At 38.2% G+C, this 18,656-nt stretch overlaps 1 protein-coding gene across 1 annotated transcript in view; it reads left to right on the top strand.

Moving 5' to 3' along the window:
* Positions 1–18,656, top strand: part of DNAH6 (dynein axonemal heavy chain 6) — a 261,664-nt gene that overhangs the window by 41,789 nt on the left and 201,219 nt on the right. The window contains exons 11-13 of the mRNA XM_037039592.1: positions 8,658–8,858; positions 11,788–11,908; positions 17,267–17,418. Of these exons, the coding sequence (XP_036895487.1) occupies positions 8,658–8,858; positions 11,788–11,908; positions 17,267–17,418 (474 nt within the window). The remainder of the gene's footprint in view (positions 1–8,657; positions 8,859–11,787; positions 11,909–17,266; positions 17,419–18,656) is intronic.

Below are 18,656 nucleotides of genomic sequence, written 5' to 3'. Positions count from 1 at the left end.
TGAGTGAGTGATTAACAATATGGGTCTTCAAAACCAGCTGAAGACCAGAAACTCCTTCGGGAAGGGCCTAATCCCTCGTTTAAGGACTTCATTTAATCAGATCTACTCAGCACATCACCTTTTCATGAACTCAAAGTGGACTGAATCAGGATCTTAATTATACCTGCAAAATTCCTTCAAGTGTCCATCTAATGAAACCTAGTCAGGGGAGTGGCATCCCACACAGGCCATATACACCAGAGGGAAGGAACCGTGGGAGCCTCTTTATAGGATTCTGCCTTTCGCATTTTATACATGCACAGATTACTAAGCCAATCTATCTATAGTTTCTGTTAGTTGGTGTACTGTGGTGCAAAAAACACCAGTAATCAGGCCCTCTAGATTCTATTCTTCACTTTACAATTAATGAGCCCCTTGACTTTGGGAAACCACTTATCTCTCTGTTTGTGCATCTGTAAGATGAGAAGGCAGATGAGTTTTAAAGTTGCTTCCAACACCAACAGGCTGTGATTCTGTAACTTATCGAACGAGCCATTTTAGGATATTTACAAGGACAAGGAGATTGCTGAGGTCCCTGTCGTTGGAGCCTTGGTCGGAACTTCCACTGCGCTCTCATGTCCCTCTCTGGCTGAGAGATTCATGTCCTTCTCATGGAAACGAATGCAACAGATGACACAAGAAGGCTCTTTCCAACAGCAACTGGCTGTTCTCATTTAGCCTCAGGTGACAGGCCTTGAAAAATCATAATACTCCTTATTTTTTTTTAGAAGTAGACTCTTTATTTCTCTTTTGCTCACATGGGTATCTTTAATTCCTACACATGAAGTAGTGGGCCATGATCTGGACATAATTACCATGTTCACACCACACATAAGATTTTACTTCATGTAACCTCCAAATTAGTCAACAGCAGTGTGAACGGAACTATCACACATGAATTTTCTAATACTTTTTACCATTATTTTGGTCATTAGTCATAACATGCATCTCCATCTAATTTTCCAAACACACGTGCACTATAGAGCTTAAAGGAAAATGATATACCTAAGTTTTGACATCTTACACTGTTCTTGCTTGAGTTACCTAGGGCTTCCTATTTTTCAATTCTTCCTCTTTACTGATAGTTTTCAATTATTCTCTTTTGTGTTTGACTGTTTATTGCTTCCGACTCGAAATAGACTCCCTGCTTGGTGTCATTTCTCTTGGTTTTACTCATGTCACAGCGTTTTTTCCCTTCTGGTCGTCTTTCTCAGAGCCTCTTTTTTGTCTGAACTTGGATTGTCCGGTCCTGAAGAACTCCCTCCTATTCACATGCTATGTACTCTTCGTGTGGGTGCTTGTGTGTGCCCATTGTTCTAACCACCACTTCTAGAATGGAGATTTGTAAATATATCTTTCCAGCCAGTACTTTTCTTTCAGACTCAGGTTAACTCTAACTCACCAAAATATATTGAGCTTATAACTTTTTCCAAAATTAGCTCCTTCTTCCATGTCTCCATCTTACTGATAGGCATTACCCAGAAGCCCAAGCCAGCAATCAGGAGTCATCCTAGTTTCTCTCTAGGAAAAACCTACCTCTTTGAAATCAGCTCAGCGATTCCTGTGTGCTGATGAACCTCATCCTCTCTCCTGGCCTGCCCTAATAGTCTGTTCTGATCTACCTGCCTCTTCTCCTTCCAATGCATTTTCTACATTGCAAATGGCAGGATTGTTTCATAGGCAAATTTGATCATGTCACTTTAAATTAGAGTTTCTCCACTGCCTACGGTGGCATTTTTCAAAGGATGCTCTGTGAGATGCTGACAGACATTCTAGGAGAAAGTGGGTTGTGATGTGCACTTGCATATTAAAAAATATGAAAAGTTCTGGTTAGCAGATCCAGAGAAGAATCCTGTTTAACTTTGGCTAGCCCGAGTTTTCTTCCCAAATTTACTTGACATCACGGCCCTTTTATGCTAGAGTTGTCCCTCGTCACAGTCTGGGGAGTGCTGGCCTGGGGGGGACCAACAGCGTCATGTCCTGTTTTTCCACACTTGGCTCTTAAGCTTCAGTACCCTTTCAGTACCTAGAAAGCGCCCAACCTGCCAGCGCCTTCAGGCCTCTCACACACAATGACTTACAAGGACTGCCCTCCTGTCTATAAGCCCCTGCTCATTTTGACTTATCTCAAGGAGTACCTTTTCTTTAACTCATTTTCTCTAATTAGGTTTGCACTCATTATAAATTATAAATTAATTAATGCTCATTGAAGTGAACTTGACAAACACAAAAAAGATTATTAAAATAATAATCTTTCTGTGCCAGAAATAGAAACAACCTTTTACCATTTTTATATTTTTTCCAATTTTGTTTTACTGATGTACCAACACACCTAACTTACCATGAGATTTTACATATACTTTTAAAAAATGAGATATTACATATCCGTTGTATCCTTCTCTAAGCTTTTCCCACATTATTAATTAACCTTTTGAGACACCATGTTGAAGGGGTGCCTAATTTTTCATTGTATAAAGTTACCACCTAACCATACTCCTACTTTTGAACACTTAGGTATTTCTCTAGTAGGTTTTTATCGTAAGTAATGCTGCAGTGAGTGTCCTTGCACTTGAATCTTTGTTTACCTATCTATTTCTTTCTCTTAGAATAGATTGCTAGAATGAGAATTACTGCTCAGAGAGTATAAATTTTAACTCACCCTTTAAACTCTCTCTGATTCTCTTAGGCATACTTTGACCTGCCTTCCTTTATGAACTTTCTGTGCTCTATTCATACTTCAAATACAGAACTCATCATAAAATGTTATATTTTAGCCCTGGCTGGGGTAGCTCAGTGGATTGAGCTCAGGCCTTCGAACCACACGATCATGGTTCGATTCCCAGTCAAGGCACATGCCTGCGTTGCAGGCCGGTTCCCAGTAAGGGACTCACGAGAGGCAACCATACATTGATATTTCTCTCCTTCTCTCCTTCCCTTCCTCTCTAAAGATAAATAAATAAAATCTTTTTAAAAATGTTATATTTTTATGGGCTTCCTTCTCTCTCTTTTTGTCATTTTATCTTTTTAAATTTTTATGCTATCACAGATGTCCCATTTTTCCCTTTTGCATACCTCCACCTAACCCACCCCCAAATTCTGTAGTCAGTCTTCACACTGTTGTTCGTGTCCACAGGTTCTTCACATATGTTCTCTGACTAATTCCTTCACCTTCTTTCAATCAATCCCCACCTTCTCCTTCCCCTCTAATAGCTATCTGTTCCATGATTCCATGCCTCTGGTTCTATTTTGCTCATTAGTTTATTTTGTTCATTAGATTCCTCTTATAAATGAGATCATGTGGTAGTTGTCTTTCATTGACTGGCTTATTTCACTTAGCATAGTATTGTATTCTCCAGTTCCATCCATGCTGTCACAAAAGGCAGGAATTCCTTCTTTTCTCTGCTGCAGTAGTATGCCATTGTGTAAATGTACCACAGTTTTTTGATCCACTCATTTACTGATGGGCACTTATGCTGTTTCCAAATCTTGGCTATTGTAAATAGTGCTGCTATGAATATAGGTGTGCATACATTCTTTTGAATTGGCGTGTTGGGATTCTTAGGATATATTCCCAACAGTGGAATTGCCGGGTCAAAAGGCAGTTCCATTTTTAATTTTTTGAGGAAACTCTATACTGCTTTCCACAGTGGCTGTGCCACTCTGCATTCCCACCAATGGTGCACTAGGGTCCCTTTTCTCCACATCCTCACCAGTACTTGTTGTTTGTTCATTTATTTATGATAGCTATTTTGGCATGTGTGAGATGATATCTCATTGTGGTTTTAATTTGCATCTCTCTGATGGCTAGTGATGTTTAACATCTTTTCTTATGTCTATGGGCAATCTGTGAGTTCTCCTTGAAGAAGAGTCTGTTCAGGTCCTTTGCCCATTTTTTAAATTTCCTTGTCTTCTTGGTGTTGAGTCATATGAGTTCTTTATATAGAGATTAAGCCCTTGTCCAATGTATCATTGGCAAGTATGTTCTGCTATGCAGTCGGGTCCCTTTTCATTTTGCTGATGGTTTCTTCGGCCATGCAGGAACTTTTTAATTTAGTATAGTTCCATTTGTTTATTTTTTCCTTTATTTCATCATCAAAAATATTGCTGTGTGAGATACCTGAAATTTTCCTGTCTATATTTTCCACTAGGATAAGTTTTTTATCCATTTTGAGTTTATTTTGGTGTATGGTGTAAGTTGGTAAAGAAAGAAGGAAAGAAAGAAACTAGACCTGGTGGTTTAGTTAGAAAGAAAGGTATGAAAGTTAGTAGAAAGGTGGTTTAGTTAGAAAGAATGTAAAAACAGGTTCTTTTATAAATGGTGTTAGGAGAACAAGACTGGTACATAGAAAGAAAGAAAGGAAGAAAGAAAGAAAAAAAGAAATAAAAGAAAAGAAAGAAAAAGAAACTAGACCACCAGGTGTTCTCCTAACACCATTTATAAAAGAACCTGTTTTTACATCGTATGCTCTAGTTTCCTATGTTGAATAATAATTGACCATAAAGACATGGTTTTATCTCTGGGTTCTCTATTCTGTTCCATTGATCCATGTGTCTGTTTTCTGCCAGTAGCAGAGTGTTCAGATTACTTAGGCCTTATAATATAGTTTGATATCAGGTATTGTGATCCCTCCAACTTTGTTCTTCTTTCTCAAGATTACTGAAGCTATTTTTTAGTTCCATATAAATTTTTGGAATATTTATTATAGATCTGTGAAGTGTGCCATTGATATTTCAATAACAATTATGAGGAATCTATAGATTTCTTTGGGTAGTATGGACATTTTAATGATGTTATCTTCCAATCCATGAATAGTGTACATGTTTCCATGTATTTACATCTTCTTCAATATTTTTCTTCAGTATTCTGTAGTTTTCTGAGTATAGGTATTTTATCTCCTTGGTTAAATTTATTCTTAGGTACTTTATTTTTTCTTGTTGCTATAGTAAATGGGATTTTCCCCCTAGTTCTCTTTCTTATAGTTCATTGTTGGTGTTAAAAATGCCATCAATTTCTGAATATTGACTTTAAATATCGCTCTTTGCCAAATTCATTTATTGAATTCACAAATTCACTTATTGGAGGAGCCTACATGTACAGTATCATATCATCCGCAGATAATGGTAGTGTTACTTCCTCCTTTCCCATTTGGATGCCTTTTATTTCTTCTTGTCTGATCACTGTGGCTAGGACTTCCAGTACTGTGGTGAAAGCAGACACCCTTGTCTTGTCCCTGATCTTAAGGGAAACACTTTTAGTTTTTGCCCTCTCGGGCAATAGGTTTTTCGCATATGACCTTTATTATGTTGAGGTATGCTCCCTCTATTCCCAGTTCGATGAGTGTTTTTATCATAAATGTGTGCTGAATTTTATCAAATGTTTTTTCAGCATCTATTGATATGATCATGTGATTTTTGTCTTTCATATCAACTTTATTGATTTGTGAAAATTGTACCATGCTCTCCATTAATCCCCCTTGATCATGGTGTATGATCTTTTTAATATATTACCGAATCCAGTTTGCCAGTATTTTGTTCAGAATGTTAGCATCTATGTTCATCAGAGATATTGGCCGGTAATTTTCATTCTTTTTTGTGTCTTTTTCTGGTTTGGGAACTAGGATAATACTGGTCTTGTAAAAAGAGTTTTGGAGTTTTTTCTCTTCTTAAATTTCTTGGAATAGTTTGAGAAGGATAAGTGTGAGTTCTTCTTTGAATATTTGGTATTTGCCCATGAAGCCATTGGCCCAGGGCTTTTGTGTGCCAGAATTTTTTTGATTACTGCTTCAATTTCACTAGTTGTTATTAATCTATTAAGATTTTCTGCTTCTGCCTGATTCAGCTTTGGAAGATTGTATGTTTCTAGAAATTTATCCATTTTGCCATGGTTGTCCAGTTTTTTGGCATATAGTTGTTCATACTTTTTTTCTGTTAATCCTGTGTATTTTTCTATGGTATCAGTTTTTACTTCTTTTTCATTTCTGATATTATTTATTTGGGTCCTCTCTCTTTTTTTCTTGATGAGTCTGGTTAAAAGTTTGTCAATTTTATTTATCTTTTCAAAGAACTAGCTTTTGGATTCATTGATCTTTTGAATTGTTTTAATCTTAGTGTCATTTAATTCTGCTCTGATCTTGATTATTTCATTCCTTCTACTTACTCTGGGCTTTGTTGTTGTTCCTCTAGTTATTTTAGATGTAGGGTTGGGTTGTTTATTTGAGATATTTCTCTCCTCTTTAGGTAGGCCTGTATTGCTATGAACTTCCCTCTCAGTACTGCCTTCTCTGTGTCCTATAGGTTTTGGGTTGTTGCGTGTTCATTTTCATTTGTTTCCACTTTTGGATTTCTCCCTTGATCTCATCATTAACCCATTCATTATTTAATAACATGCTATTCAGTCTCCATGTATTTGAATGTTTTTGAGTTTTTTTCTTGAGGTTGGTTTCTAGTTTCAGGCCATTGTGATCTGAGAAGATTCTTGATGTGATTTCAACTTTCTTGAATTCACTAAACCTTGTTTTGTGTCCTACCTTGTGGTCCATCTTTGAAAATGATCCATGTGTGTTTGAAAAGAATCTGTATTTTGCTTCTTTGGGCTGAAATATTCTGTAAATATCAATTAAGCCCATTTGATCTAGAGTGTCATTCAATTCTGCAATGTTTTTATTGATTTTTGGTTTGGAAGATCTCTCCATTGTTGACAGTGGGGTGTTAAAATCCCCTACATGACTACATTGCTGTCTATCTCTTTATATTTAGATGCTCCTATACTGGGTGCATATATGTTTATAAGAATTATACCATCGTGTTAAACTTTTGTTTTGAAGTCTTTATTGTCTGATATAAGTATTGTTACCTTTTTATGTCCTTTTGCATGGAATATTTTTTCCAACCCCTCACTTTCAGCCTGTGTGTATCTTTTGTTCTGAGGAGGGTGTCTTATATAGACAGTATTGCAAACTCCTCTATAGACAGTAATACCACTCCTGATCTGGATACTCTAGGAATGTCCTTTGTGTGGGTTATGTGGACTCTCCTGTTGTGTTTGGGTCTTAATTGTTATTGACTCATTCATTGGTAGGGTCTCCCCTCTGGGTGGCCAAGAGGCTCAACCCCTACCACATCTTGTATGCTGTTGTAGAGGTGTTGGCAGAACGAAACAAAAACACCAAAACAAGCAACACCCTCCCCAATGACAACAGCAATATCAGCAACAAGAGAGCAAAGAATAATGAAAGCTGAAAGAGAAATGGATTAGTAGAGAAAGAGGAAAAGGAAAAAGAATATGAGAAGACCATAGGAAAGAAAAGTGATTGTGAGAAGAGAAGGAGGACGAGAACTAGTACTAGCATTGAACCGAAAGAGGAAAATAGAGAAAAGGAACACAGAAAACATAACATAAATCATAAAAGGAGAGAAGTAAACAATATAGTAATCAAAGGTAAAAGTAAAATAGATATGAAAAAAATAGAGCACCAAAAATAAAAAATAGATTAAAAAAATAAAAAGGCTATGAAAAAGAAGAAATAGTGAAAATAATGAGAAAAGAACCAAGTGGATTGGTCCCAGCAGAGCTTGGTGCTTCCTTTCTGGTTTTTCCCTTTGGATGCTGCTCTGATGTTTGAGTTTGGTGTGAACCAGTGTCAGGTGCTGTCCACATCTGGCCCTGAGCAGCCTTTTCAAAGGTACAAGCAATCCACATTCTGTGGCTGATTCCCAGGGTGGACTAAACTACTCTTCAAAGCTGACTCTCATCAGTGGGGTGTGTCAGTAAATGTCTCAAGTCACTGCAATATCCATCTCTGCCTTGAGAGGGCTTCTAGGTGTAAGTTGGATCGCCAGTCAGGGCACGTATAGAACGCAATCGATCATTGCTTCTCTCTTAGACCAACCCATCTCCCTCTCTCTTAAATCAGTAGACTATATCCTGTATACATTGTCTTCTTTCAAGTCTCATATCATCTTCACAGGGTGGTGGAAGGGAGGGAAGAGTCCAGCAGCAAAATTGTAAACACAGGACGATGGAGGGGCACTCGTGCCACTCCCTCTGGTGAGTCTTAGCCTGGGCTCGCACCACTGTGCTCCTGCCACAGCCTCCACAGCCAGAGCTGCCCTAGCCACTTCTCTCTGTCCCTGTTGTTCCAGGCTCACTGGCCTTTCTGCAGCCTCCTCAGTCCAACTTTGTCAGGCTTGTGGTTCCAGCAGAGCTTGGGGCCAGGGAGGTGACAGCCCCCTCCCCAGAAAATACTACAGTTCCTGGCCCCTGGCTCCTGGTGGCAAGGCTGGGTATGGCAGTGAGGCTGGGTGCTCAAGCACAGCCACTTTGGTGGCTTCTTTCAGAACAGGATTGTGAAAATTTCACAACATGGCCATTGCCACCAATTTAAGTGAGAGTGAAGCCAAGCATCTTTTACACTTCATGTATTCTTCTCTCTCAATTAGAAAATATATTTCCTGAAGACAGGGCTGTGTCTTCCGATTTCTCACACACTTAGAATCAGCAGAGTTTCTGGCATGGCTAAATGAGTTATTCTAATATATTTTAGCATTTCAGAAAATTCAAAAACATTCATAAATATAACCATATATGTGTTTACATTTATTTTATTGTTTTCTAACAGGAAGGTATTTCAGGTGCAATTAACCAGTTTCAGAACACTGTGTTATCAGTTCCTACTCTTGTGCCTGATACGTATTTTGATGCTTTCACCAGTCCTTACATTAACAACAAACTTGAAGAAAAAACTTGTGGATTTGGACCAAGCTTATCAGCAGTATTTGATGACGATAAAAATTTTCACACAATTATCTTTCAAATAAAGGTATATTTACTTTTCCTGAAACTAGTATTCAAAAAGCTGATTAATATATTTTCTTCCTTTCTTATCTTTAATATAATGCTACTTAATGTCTAAATGGTAAAGTGTTGTTGTTGTTTTTTTTAATCCTGGTAGATCAGAGCACTGAAAACAGGGAAGAGAGTTAAAATAGCAAGATATTTGAGATGGCATTACTTCTGGGGTAGAAAATAAGGTTAAAAAGGAAGAAGAAGCATTATTTGTGCATTGGGTGATGCAGGGGACATGGAGCAACCGGTGAAAGTTTAAAGTCTGGCAGGACGGAAAAAAACCAACTGTTCCCCCACCAAAATAAATAAATAAATAAAATTTACATCGATATATTGACAGAGCAGAATGCCTTTGAATTATGAATCTTTTTTATTTAATTCTTACTCAAGTACAGTTTTCTGTTTTATATTCCCTGCCCTGCCCCCCCTAGTGCTCCCCACCTCCCTCCCATTTCCACCCCCTATCAATCTTGTAAGTCACTTTAAATCCTGAGCTGAGGAAATTAAAATATAGTGCATTCATACAAAGCTACTATAAAGAGAAACAAAAAGTGAAGAATAGAACAGCTGATGAATATTCCTTCCCTTCCTTCCTAAAAATTATGAAAGAAAAGCTACATATAAATTGCCCTGATCAGCGTGGCTCAGTTGGTTGGACATCATCTTGCAAAGTGAAAGGTCACTGGTTTGATTCTCAGTCAGGGCACATGCTTGGGTTGCAGGTTTGGCCCCAAGGTGGGGAGCATGTGAGAGGCAACTGATCAAGGTTTCCCCTCCCATCTATGTTTTTTCTCTCTTTCTTCCTCCCTTCCCCTCTCTCTAAAAATAAGTAAATAAAATCTTTTTTATAGAACCTGCATATAAATATCCTCAAACATTTGAGTATGTATAGAATTGCATTTAATCCAAAATTCAAATTAAAAATAGGAATGTGGGGATAGATAGAACTAGCTTGGAAATGAAGGCTAAATTACATGGTGCCCAAGGGAGAATAAACTCAAATGGAAACTGAGGAAGTTATAGAGGAATAGTAGGAAAAATACTGAATATAGACTAAAGATAAGAAAACATAAATGGAACATTAAGTAGAAACACCACAAAAGCCATCATAAAAATAGGCAAGCATCTTCAATCCATACTAAAATGAATATGCAAAAGTGTGATGGGAAACAGGATATTGTCTCTGCATAAGATACTTATTGATTTCAAGGGGGGAAATAGCAAGTGTGCTGTTGCTAGGGATGAAGACTGACAGACGTGAATTGATGTTATGTGCCTTCTTACATGACACACGGAGAACACACATCACTTTTGTGGCGTGATTGCCAAAATTTGAAACCAAATCTAAACATCAAAAAGCATAAAACACACAAGTGAGATATATTTTTCAAAAATTAAATGCAAACAATTGAGGAATTGATTGTTTCATGTTAAAGAAAACCAGAGAGCTATAACAGGATGATATACATGATTCTGGATAGGATAGTGAACCAGAAGAAAAAATTTTCTATGAAAGACATTTTTGGAACAAAAGGCAAAGTTTGTATAAGGTCTATAATTAGATTAATAGTATTCATGTTAATGTTAATTTCCTGGTTTAGATTATTGTGCTATGGTTATATAAGAAAATATCCATGTGTTTAGTAAATATACCCTGAAATATTTAAGTGTAACAATCTCTCACAAATGTTTCATAGTAAAACAATATACATATAGAGAGAATAATAAAGCAAATATGATAAGTTGTTAAAATTTAGGAAATTTTGGTGACAGATATATGGAATTCTTTGTCCTATTTGAGCGAGAAATTATTTAAAAATAAAAAGGTTTCAAGTCATATTTTGACCATGTTGGTGTAGCTTTTCATTTATGGGCCTCCCATGGTGTTTCTGTCACCTGTATGATCCCTTTCGGAGACACTATTCAGTCAGCTCAAAGGAGATGTAAGTTTCACATAGTTTCTTCCTCTCAATTTCTAATGTAAAGAAATAAGTAGTGGAGTCTGGAGGAATAGATAAGAGCCTATTAAAAGAAAATAAGTGAACAAATAACTAAATGTAACTATAGAGGGTGTGTGCTATTTTATGTAATTGAACTTTCTTTGACTGGCCACTCTCCATAGAGCATGACTAGCACAGGGGTGTTGGGAAAGAGCAATTCCATTGATTATCTCTGGTTTTCCCTGAAACAAATTGCAGTAATTTGCAAAAAACCTTGGTAGGAAAAATAAGGGAAGGCTATGGAATGCAGCCAGGGAGTCATGGACCAAGGTTAACAAACACATCCTAATTGCCTTTCATAGGCATTGAACTATGGTGATACGCATTGACACAGGTAATAAGGGACTGAAATGATTGGGAATTATTGTTTTGATTTGAAAAACTGTTGTGGGGAAGGGGTGGTTGTAGTCAAGTTTAAGAGAGGGTGAAGAAAGTGTTTCATTAAAGCAAATTATGAAAGACATTTTGGAGTAGGAGACTTGCCACCGATAGTAAGATTAAGCAGTTCATTCCATAGATAATGCTAAACACTTCTGCCTTTTCTCAAAAACATTTCAACTAAGACATAAAATTTGCAATTTGGAAAATAGACATTATCTTTTGCCATATGATTATTAGTGATATAAAAGTTCACCATGAAGATAAAAAAAATTACAAGTTTTTTTTTCAATCATAAGAAACGGTTCTTCGGAAGTCAGATGTGAAGTTCTTTTCAATTTTAACCTTGTAAAAGACCATATTAACTGTTTCTTGACATCAAGGATAGTGTCTTCCCTCACTTATGTATCCCCAGACCAGAGCATGTTGTCAGACACAGAGAATTTGTTTGTGTTTGTTTGGTCATATTGAATTGAATTCTACTCAGGAAAAATATAATTTTATTTGTCTATTTATAACATCTAGGAAACCATAAGAGCAGCATTTGAAGCTGCCCAATTGTATGCAGCTACATTTGAAAAGTTCCAGCTATTCTTCAGGGAAAATGAAAGTCTTGATTTACAAGCTCTTAAACTTCAGGAACCTGGTAACTTTTCTAACTTTTCTTGTTAATTATTTTTGAGAAGGACATCAAGATTTATAGTCTTCTAGGTTTGTTTGGTGATGAATGGTGACAGAAATGGTATCCCAAAAGAGTTTGCCTGACAAAGCAAGAGTTTATTCATTTCTAAGTTATTTCTGTAGAATTACTCTTTTCTTTAGCTTTATTCAGTGTTAATGTTTTATTTCAGAATATTATGAGAAGCAATTTCTCCTAATGACTTTATCAGTACTAACCCTATATAGCCTGAATATGGGAAGGAGTTGAAAGGAATGTTTACCTCTAAAATAATGGTTTTTTAAATATATTTTATTATGCCATTACAGTTGTCCTATTCCCCCCCTTCATTCCCCTCCACCCTGCACATTCCTCCCCCACCATCCCCCCCTTTAGTTTATGTCTGTGTGTCACAAGTTCTTTAGATTCTGTATTTCCCATAGTATTCTTGCCCTCCCCGCTGTCTATTTTCTACCCACCGCCTATGCTACTTATTCTCTGTACTTTATCCCCTCTTCTCCTCCTCCCACTCCCCTGTTGCTAACCCTCCTTGTGATCTCCATTTCTATGTTTCTGCTCCTGATCTAGCTGTCCTCTTAGCTTGCTTTTGTTTTAGGTGTGGTTGTTAATAACTATGAGTTTGCTGTCCTTTCACTGTTCATATTTTTATCTTCTTTTTCTTAGATAAGTCCCTTTAACATTTCATAGAATAAGAGCTTGGTGATGATGAACTCCTTGAACTTGACCTTATCTGAGAAGCACTTTATCTGTCCTTCCATTCTAAATGAAAGCTTTGCTGGATAGAGCAATTTTGGATGTAGGTCTTTGGATTTCATGACTTGGAATACTTCTTTCCAGCCCCTTCTTTCCTTAAGGTCAGAAAGGACTGTGATCCCTCTGGTCTCAGGGCAGCTGCATTTTAGCTGGGTGATGACAATTTACTGCCTCAGCAGGCTTTTCTGCTTCGTCTTGTTAGAGACCCAAGCAACATCAAGCTACTCTACTTATCTGACCAAACGAAAAATAAATAGTTGCTCTTGGCTCTAATTTCTAATTCAGCTTTTACCAGGGGGATTAANTCCACTTCCTTGATTTGAGTCCCAGTTTCCTTTCCATCACTATTGGTTTCCTGTGCATTTCCCTTCATTTCAATTAGTTTAGCCTTCATATGTTCCTCTAATTTGTGACTAAAATCAACCAATTCTGTGAGCATCCTGATCACCAGTGTTTTGAACTGTGCATCTGAAAGGCTGGTTATTTCTTGGTCACTTAGAATTATAGGCTCTGGGGCTTTGAGCTGTTCTTGAGTCATAATGTTTGGTGTGTTCACACCTGTTATGTACGAGGGGCAGAACCCTAGGTGTTCACCAGGGTGGGGCGACCCTGTCACTGGGTTGTGATGCTGTATGTGGGGGCAGGGTCAGAGAGGGCAGAAAATGGCGCTTCACTCCACTCTCTCTCAGATCTCTGTCCCTTCTACGGCTTCCCACAAGCAATTTGGGCCCTCCTGGTGCAAGTTCCCAGGTATGTGGGCTTGAGTATTCTCCAGGACCCTGTGGGTCTCTCCAATGAACTCTCTGCAAGCCTGGGAGCCTCTCCCAGCACCTCGACCCCAAAAGTTTTTCCAATTGGTGCTTTTAGGCTTTAATTCTCTTTGCTGGGGCCCTAGCCTGAGCAGTCTGTCTCACTGTTTGCTCCTTCACTTGGTTTATCTGCGTGCAAATGTGTGACCGCAGTCAGCCAGCCGCCCTGTGCCCTCACTGGGTCCACCCGTTGCCACCCTGCGCCTGGGATCTGCCAACCGCCGCAGCCTATGCTCCTGGGTGGGTCAGACTGAACAATCTTTCCTGCCCAACCCCGCTCTGCTGCTGACTCTGCTTCTCTTACCTGTCTGGCTGAATGGTTCGTTGTTGTCAGATTTCTGTACAGTTCAATTTTCTGTGTTTTGGCTGCGTTTTTGTTACTAAAACTTAGTTGTGCGAGGAGGCACAGTGTTTCTACCTACGCCTCTTTCTTGGCCGGAAGTTCCCTCTAAAATAATATTTATGTGAGTGTTTTTCTATCTCAGGAACTCAAGTTACTATTTATTTCTCCTATCATATTACAAGCTGGTGGGTATGAATTAACAATTCTTAGTCATAAATTTAGACCCAAGGGGAAATGATTTTATTAGACTTATATTTTAAAAAGAAAAATTTTAAATCCTCACCAGAAGACAATGTTTATTGATTTTAGAAAGAAATGAGCACTGGCTGGTGTAGCTCAATGGATTGAGTGCAGGCCTGTGAACCAAAGGGTTGACAGTTGGATTCCTATGTCAGGGCAAATGCCTGGGTTATGGGCCAGGTCCCCAGTAGGGGGCACTCAAGAGGCAACCACACATTGATGTTTCTCTCTCCCTCCCTTCCCCTCTCTCTAAAAATAATTAAATAAAATCTTTTAAAAAAGAAATGAAATGAAGAGAGGAGGGTGAAGAAGGAGGGGGCAGAGAGAGAGAAACATCGTTGTGAGAGAGAAACATCAATCAGATGTCCCCTATATGTGCCCTCACCAGGAATAGAACCAGCAACTTTTTTTGTGTTCTGGACAACGCTCCAACAAAGTGAGCCACCAGGCCAGGACTAGACTTAATATCTTTTACAAAACAAAAATAACTTGCAACACCCAAGTGAAATTTCAGGCAAGGAAGTTCCTAGATGATTATGATAATTAAATTCATATTATTTATTGCTATTTTAAAATGTAAAGCATATCACTCATATTCCTTTTTCATGAACTGTTCTTATTCCCTTATTTTTATAGAGAAAAATGATTACTTTCATATTTGCCTTATGAACCAGCACTAATTTTTTATAAATTTGTATGATTTTCTTTCAACCCATTATTTTTATTGTGCTTAAGTAAATTAGACATTCCATCAGTAAATTAAGTACTTCAATATGCATCTCTAATAAGCTTTTCCTATAGAAAAGCCAAAATAGTATCATACCTTAAAAATAACAATGTTTTAATATCAACATCTAGTCCATATTCAGAATCCCTCAAATAAAGCAGTTTGTAGCTGCTTTGACCCAGATTCCAGCCTAAGAGCAAACATTGTATTCAGCCATTAAGTCCCTGAGACTTAACGTGTGTGGAACTGAAATGAACTGAGAGACATGATGCCTTGCATGCTATAGTATGGCACCATGGTGGCAGCAAGGTACAGAGCCTGGTACTGTAGCACAAAAAGGGCCTGACCCAAATAACCCATTCTAGTCACTTAGATCTTGTACTCACAGCCTTGCACCCAAGGCCTCCTAGTCTCCTGCTACCACATTCCTCATAGTGGGTAACTAATCCCTCATCGGGCTTCCATCAGGATGAGATCACCAGACTTCCCGGTTTCCCTTACCCTAGCCCACCTTGGTTTGTCAGTCCTGCCCCAATCCTGGAACCAGAGTCTCACAGGTGTTAACTGTCTGTTGGCTGGGCCTTCAGAGCACATTGGCCTGGGCTCCTAAACGCTTTTGTAGTTCTCTGGCACTTGCTAAACCCCTAAACCCAGTTGTTTGCTAGAGGTTAACAGAAGGTAGCTTTGCCCCTTGGCTACCATGCCTTACCTACTGTAATAGTCTCTCAAAACTATAATATTCCTTGAACATATTATAGATAATTAATAAATGTCTGTGTAACTGACCTTTGAGACAGAGTGTCCCCTGACCTGTCCCAGAAGGTGATCAGGGGACAGGTTCTGGCTTCCTGACATAATCAGCTACTTCTTACCACTAAATGCCCATAAAAGTCAGTGTTTACCAATAATTTCCATACTTGCTGAGCACTATAACCTGACAGATACTGTGCTAAGTGACTCTCCGGTATCGCATCTAATCTTTACACTTCTATGAGTTATCACTATTCTCATTTTACAAATAAAGTAACAGAGCTACATAGAGATAGGGAAACTGCAAAATTATGCAGCTATTAAGTGGTTTAGAAACACTTTTCTCTGACTTGAAAGCTTGTGTGCTTAACTATTATGCATATTGCCTATCAAAAAGAGATAGAAAATAAATTTTACTTCTCCTTTATCAGCTTGTTCTTTTGCTTCTCTTTGGCTATGTCAGTAAGGCCAAAGAGAAACATGGTTATCAGATCAATAACCTTGTTGGTCTAAATTTATTTATGTATAAAATGAGAGTATTGAACCAAATCAGTGTTTTCCAAGCTGGTATTCCTTGGAGCACTATTAGAAAGTATAATTATGTGATACCATGTTAAAAGACTCTGTGTTCAGATAAATTTGGAAAATACTAGGCTATGCAACATTATACAGGTTTCCTTATCAGAGGACTTCTCAGATTATTGGATAGCCTTATTTTATCAGTTCTAAAAAACCATGTATCAAAACCTTCTGAAGTGAGGAGGGTAGGTAACTGTCCTATTTTCTATTATGAAGAAGCTGAAACTCAGAAAAATTGAGTGACTAACCCAAAGCCACATGTGGATTAAAGACCGATCCTAGGTCTTCAAGCACTCTGCTTGGTGTGTTCTTTGTATTATGTCAAACTTCCCCCTTGTTCAGGAGAGGAGATGGCATGCATTAAGGTGGGAAGCAACACTTTCTCCCTGTGATGGTGGAGAGTTGCAGAAGGCACTGAGGAGATCCATCCGACCCACATGGAGGAAGTAATTAGAAATAAAGTTAGCTAAATTTGAGGGGGTACAGGATTTTGAAAGACAAGCAGAGTAGTTTAGTACCGCATGTGTATTAGAAAGAGCTGGTTTTGACCAGTAGCACGATGAAAGTGTATTCAAGAATATTCAGGCTTCCACTGCTTTCAGGCAGATTGGAGAAGGGAGACAATGGAGGTAGGAGAGTCTCAAAATGCAGGTGCAGTGCGTGGCAGGTGCAGACTGACAAGGCCTTGACCATGACATGGAGCGGGGTTGGCAGAGAGGTGATGGGAAGAGGAATGGAGATAACTAAGCTATGCCTGATCTCTTGTGTCTCAAACTTCTGTTGTTAATATCCTCAAAACACTTTCCTTTGTGGTACCATTTAGGAAAAATCTTAGATTAAGCCCAATTTCAAACCAGTCTGAGTCTAGAATGGACTAGAATCTAGTCCATTTTTACATATTTAATTTTATTTAAAAACCCATTTCATTATTATATATTAGCTTTTACTACAAGAATAAAATATAAGGAACCATGAATTAACACTTTAAAATTTACGAGGTACCAGACATATAATATTATAAATATATCTATAAATTTATCAATGTAATAATTAACATATTTCATAATAATCCTTCAAAATCTAATGTAATGTATTTTATCCTTTATATGAATTATCTTATGCAGGTGTTCAGTTCTTTAGTGAACAACTGGAAAAATATCACAGGCAGCACAAGGACGCTATAGCTCTGAGACCCACCCGAATCGTAGGACTGCTGCTCATTGACACTAAGATGCTGAAAGAAAAACTAATTCCATCACCCTTGAGATGCTTGGAGGTAACTATGAACTGGGGAAAGTTTTCACTATGGGCTCTACAATTGTTTTATGACTTTTCTGCTGCAAATAAACTACCTTTATTTTCTAGTGTTGCAAATACTTAAAATTAATAGTAAGTCTACTGGGCATTCTCAGTTTTAAAACAAGTTCCATATTCTCCTTTCTGTTCCAAGCACAGTTAGCGTTCGGATGAGGAAAGGGAGGAGCCTGCCAGCCTCAGGCTAGCCTCTTACTCTCCCTCCTTTTTCCTTTGTTGGAGTGTTTCAAGGCTCTTTAGTGGTATAGTGGGAACACCACCTCATTTTTGGACTCTCAGATCAAGTTTTGGAGAGCATTTCCTGGTCTGAAACTGTCCCTAAAGATCTGACTACACTTTGGTAATTTGCAAGCTGAAGTTCACAAGGTCAAGCCAGTCTACCACCTGTTCTGGACAAACGGTTTATTCGAACAGAGCCAGGTCAATTTGCATACGTGTACTTTAGCCTGTGGTTGCTTCCTCACTACAAGGACAAAGTTGAGTGGTTGTGACAGAGACTGTATGTCCCGCAAACCTAAAATGTCTACTGTGTGGCCCTTACAGAAAACTTCTGAACTCTGTATAGAAGACTGCAGACCTGAGCGCTAGTTCTGTCGTTGTAATTAGTTGTATGGCATTGGGCTTTCTTCCAAAGCTTCACTTCTTCATCTGTTAGACAAAATATATAATTGGAGCAAAACTGATTCAATTTCAACAGTTTGAACACAACTATATACGAAGCCAAAGAAACTGACCTGAAACTGGCTTAAGCAATCGATAAATTTGTAGGCTGTGCATCTAAAAATCGGGGTGAATGGGCATCGGGAGGTTTGTTCTAGTTACTCAGTTTGTTCTAGTTTACTCTAGTTACCCATTTTCTCCACTCTCTTCACTGAGCCTCCTGATGTGCCAGCTTCCCCATAAGGCTAGTATTCCCTTACATTTCTGAAATGGCTGGGGAAAACTCCACAAGCTAACTATTTCCTTGTTTATGTACAGAGAGAAAAAGAAAGAGAGATTGGGATTCTGAGCACACATTTCTCTCAGCCTTGAACAGTAGTACTGGACCTCTTTCTCACTGTATCAGCTAAGGTCAGATGTCCTCCCTTATCCAATCACACCGGCCAAAGGAAGCCAGCCTCATATTTGCCTGGTGATCAACCAGACTACGCCTTTATTTCTTTTTTTTTAATTTTATTTATTTATACCTTTAGAGGGGAA

Source organism: Sturnira hondurensis, unplaced genomic scaffold (genome assembly GCF_014824575.4).
Source record: "Sturnira hondurensis isolate 20B ecotype Veracruz unplaced genomic scaffold, ASM1482457v3 Scaffold0002039, whole genome shotgun sequence".
Lineage (NCBI taxonomy): Eukaryota > Metazoa > Chordata > Mammalia > Chiroptera > Phyllostomidae > Sturnira > Sturnira hondurensis.
This window is presented reverse-complemented; position numbering and strand designations above follow the sequence as displayed.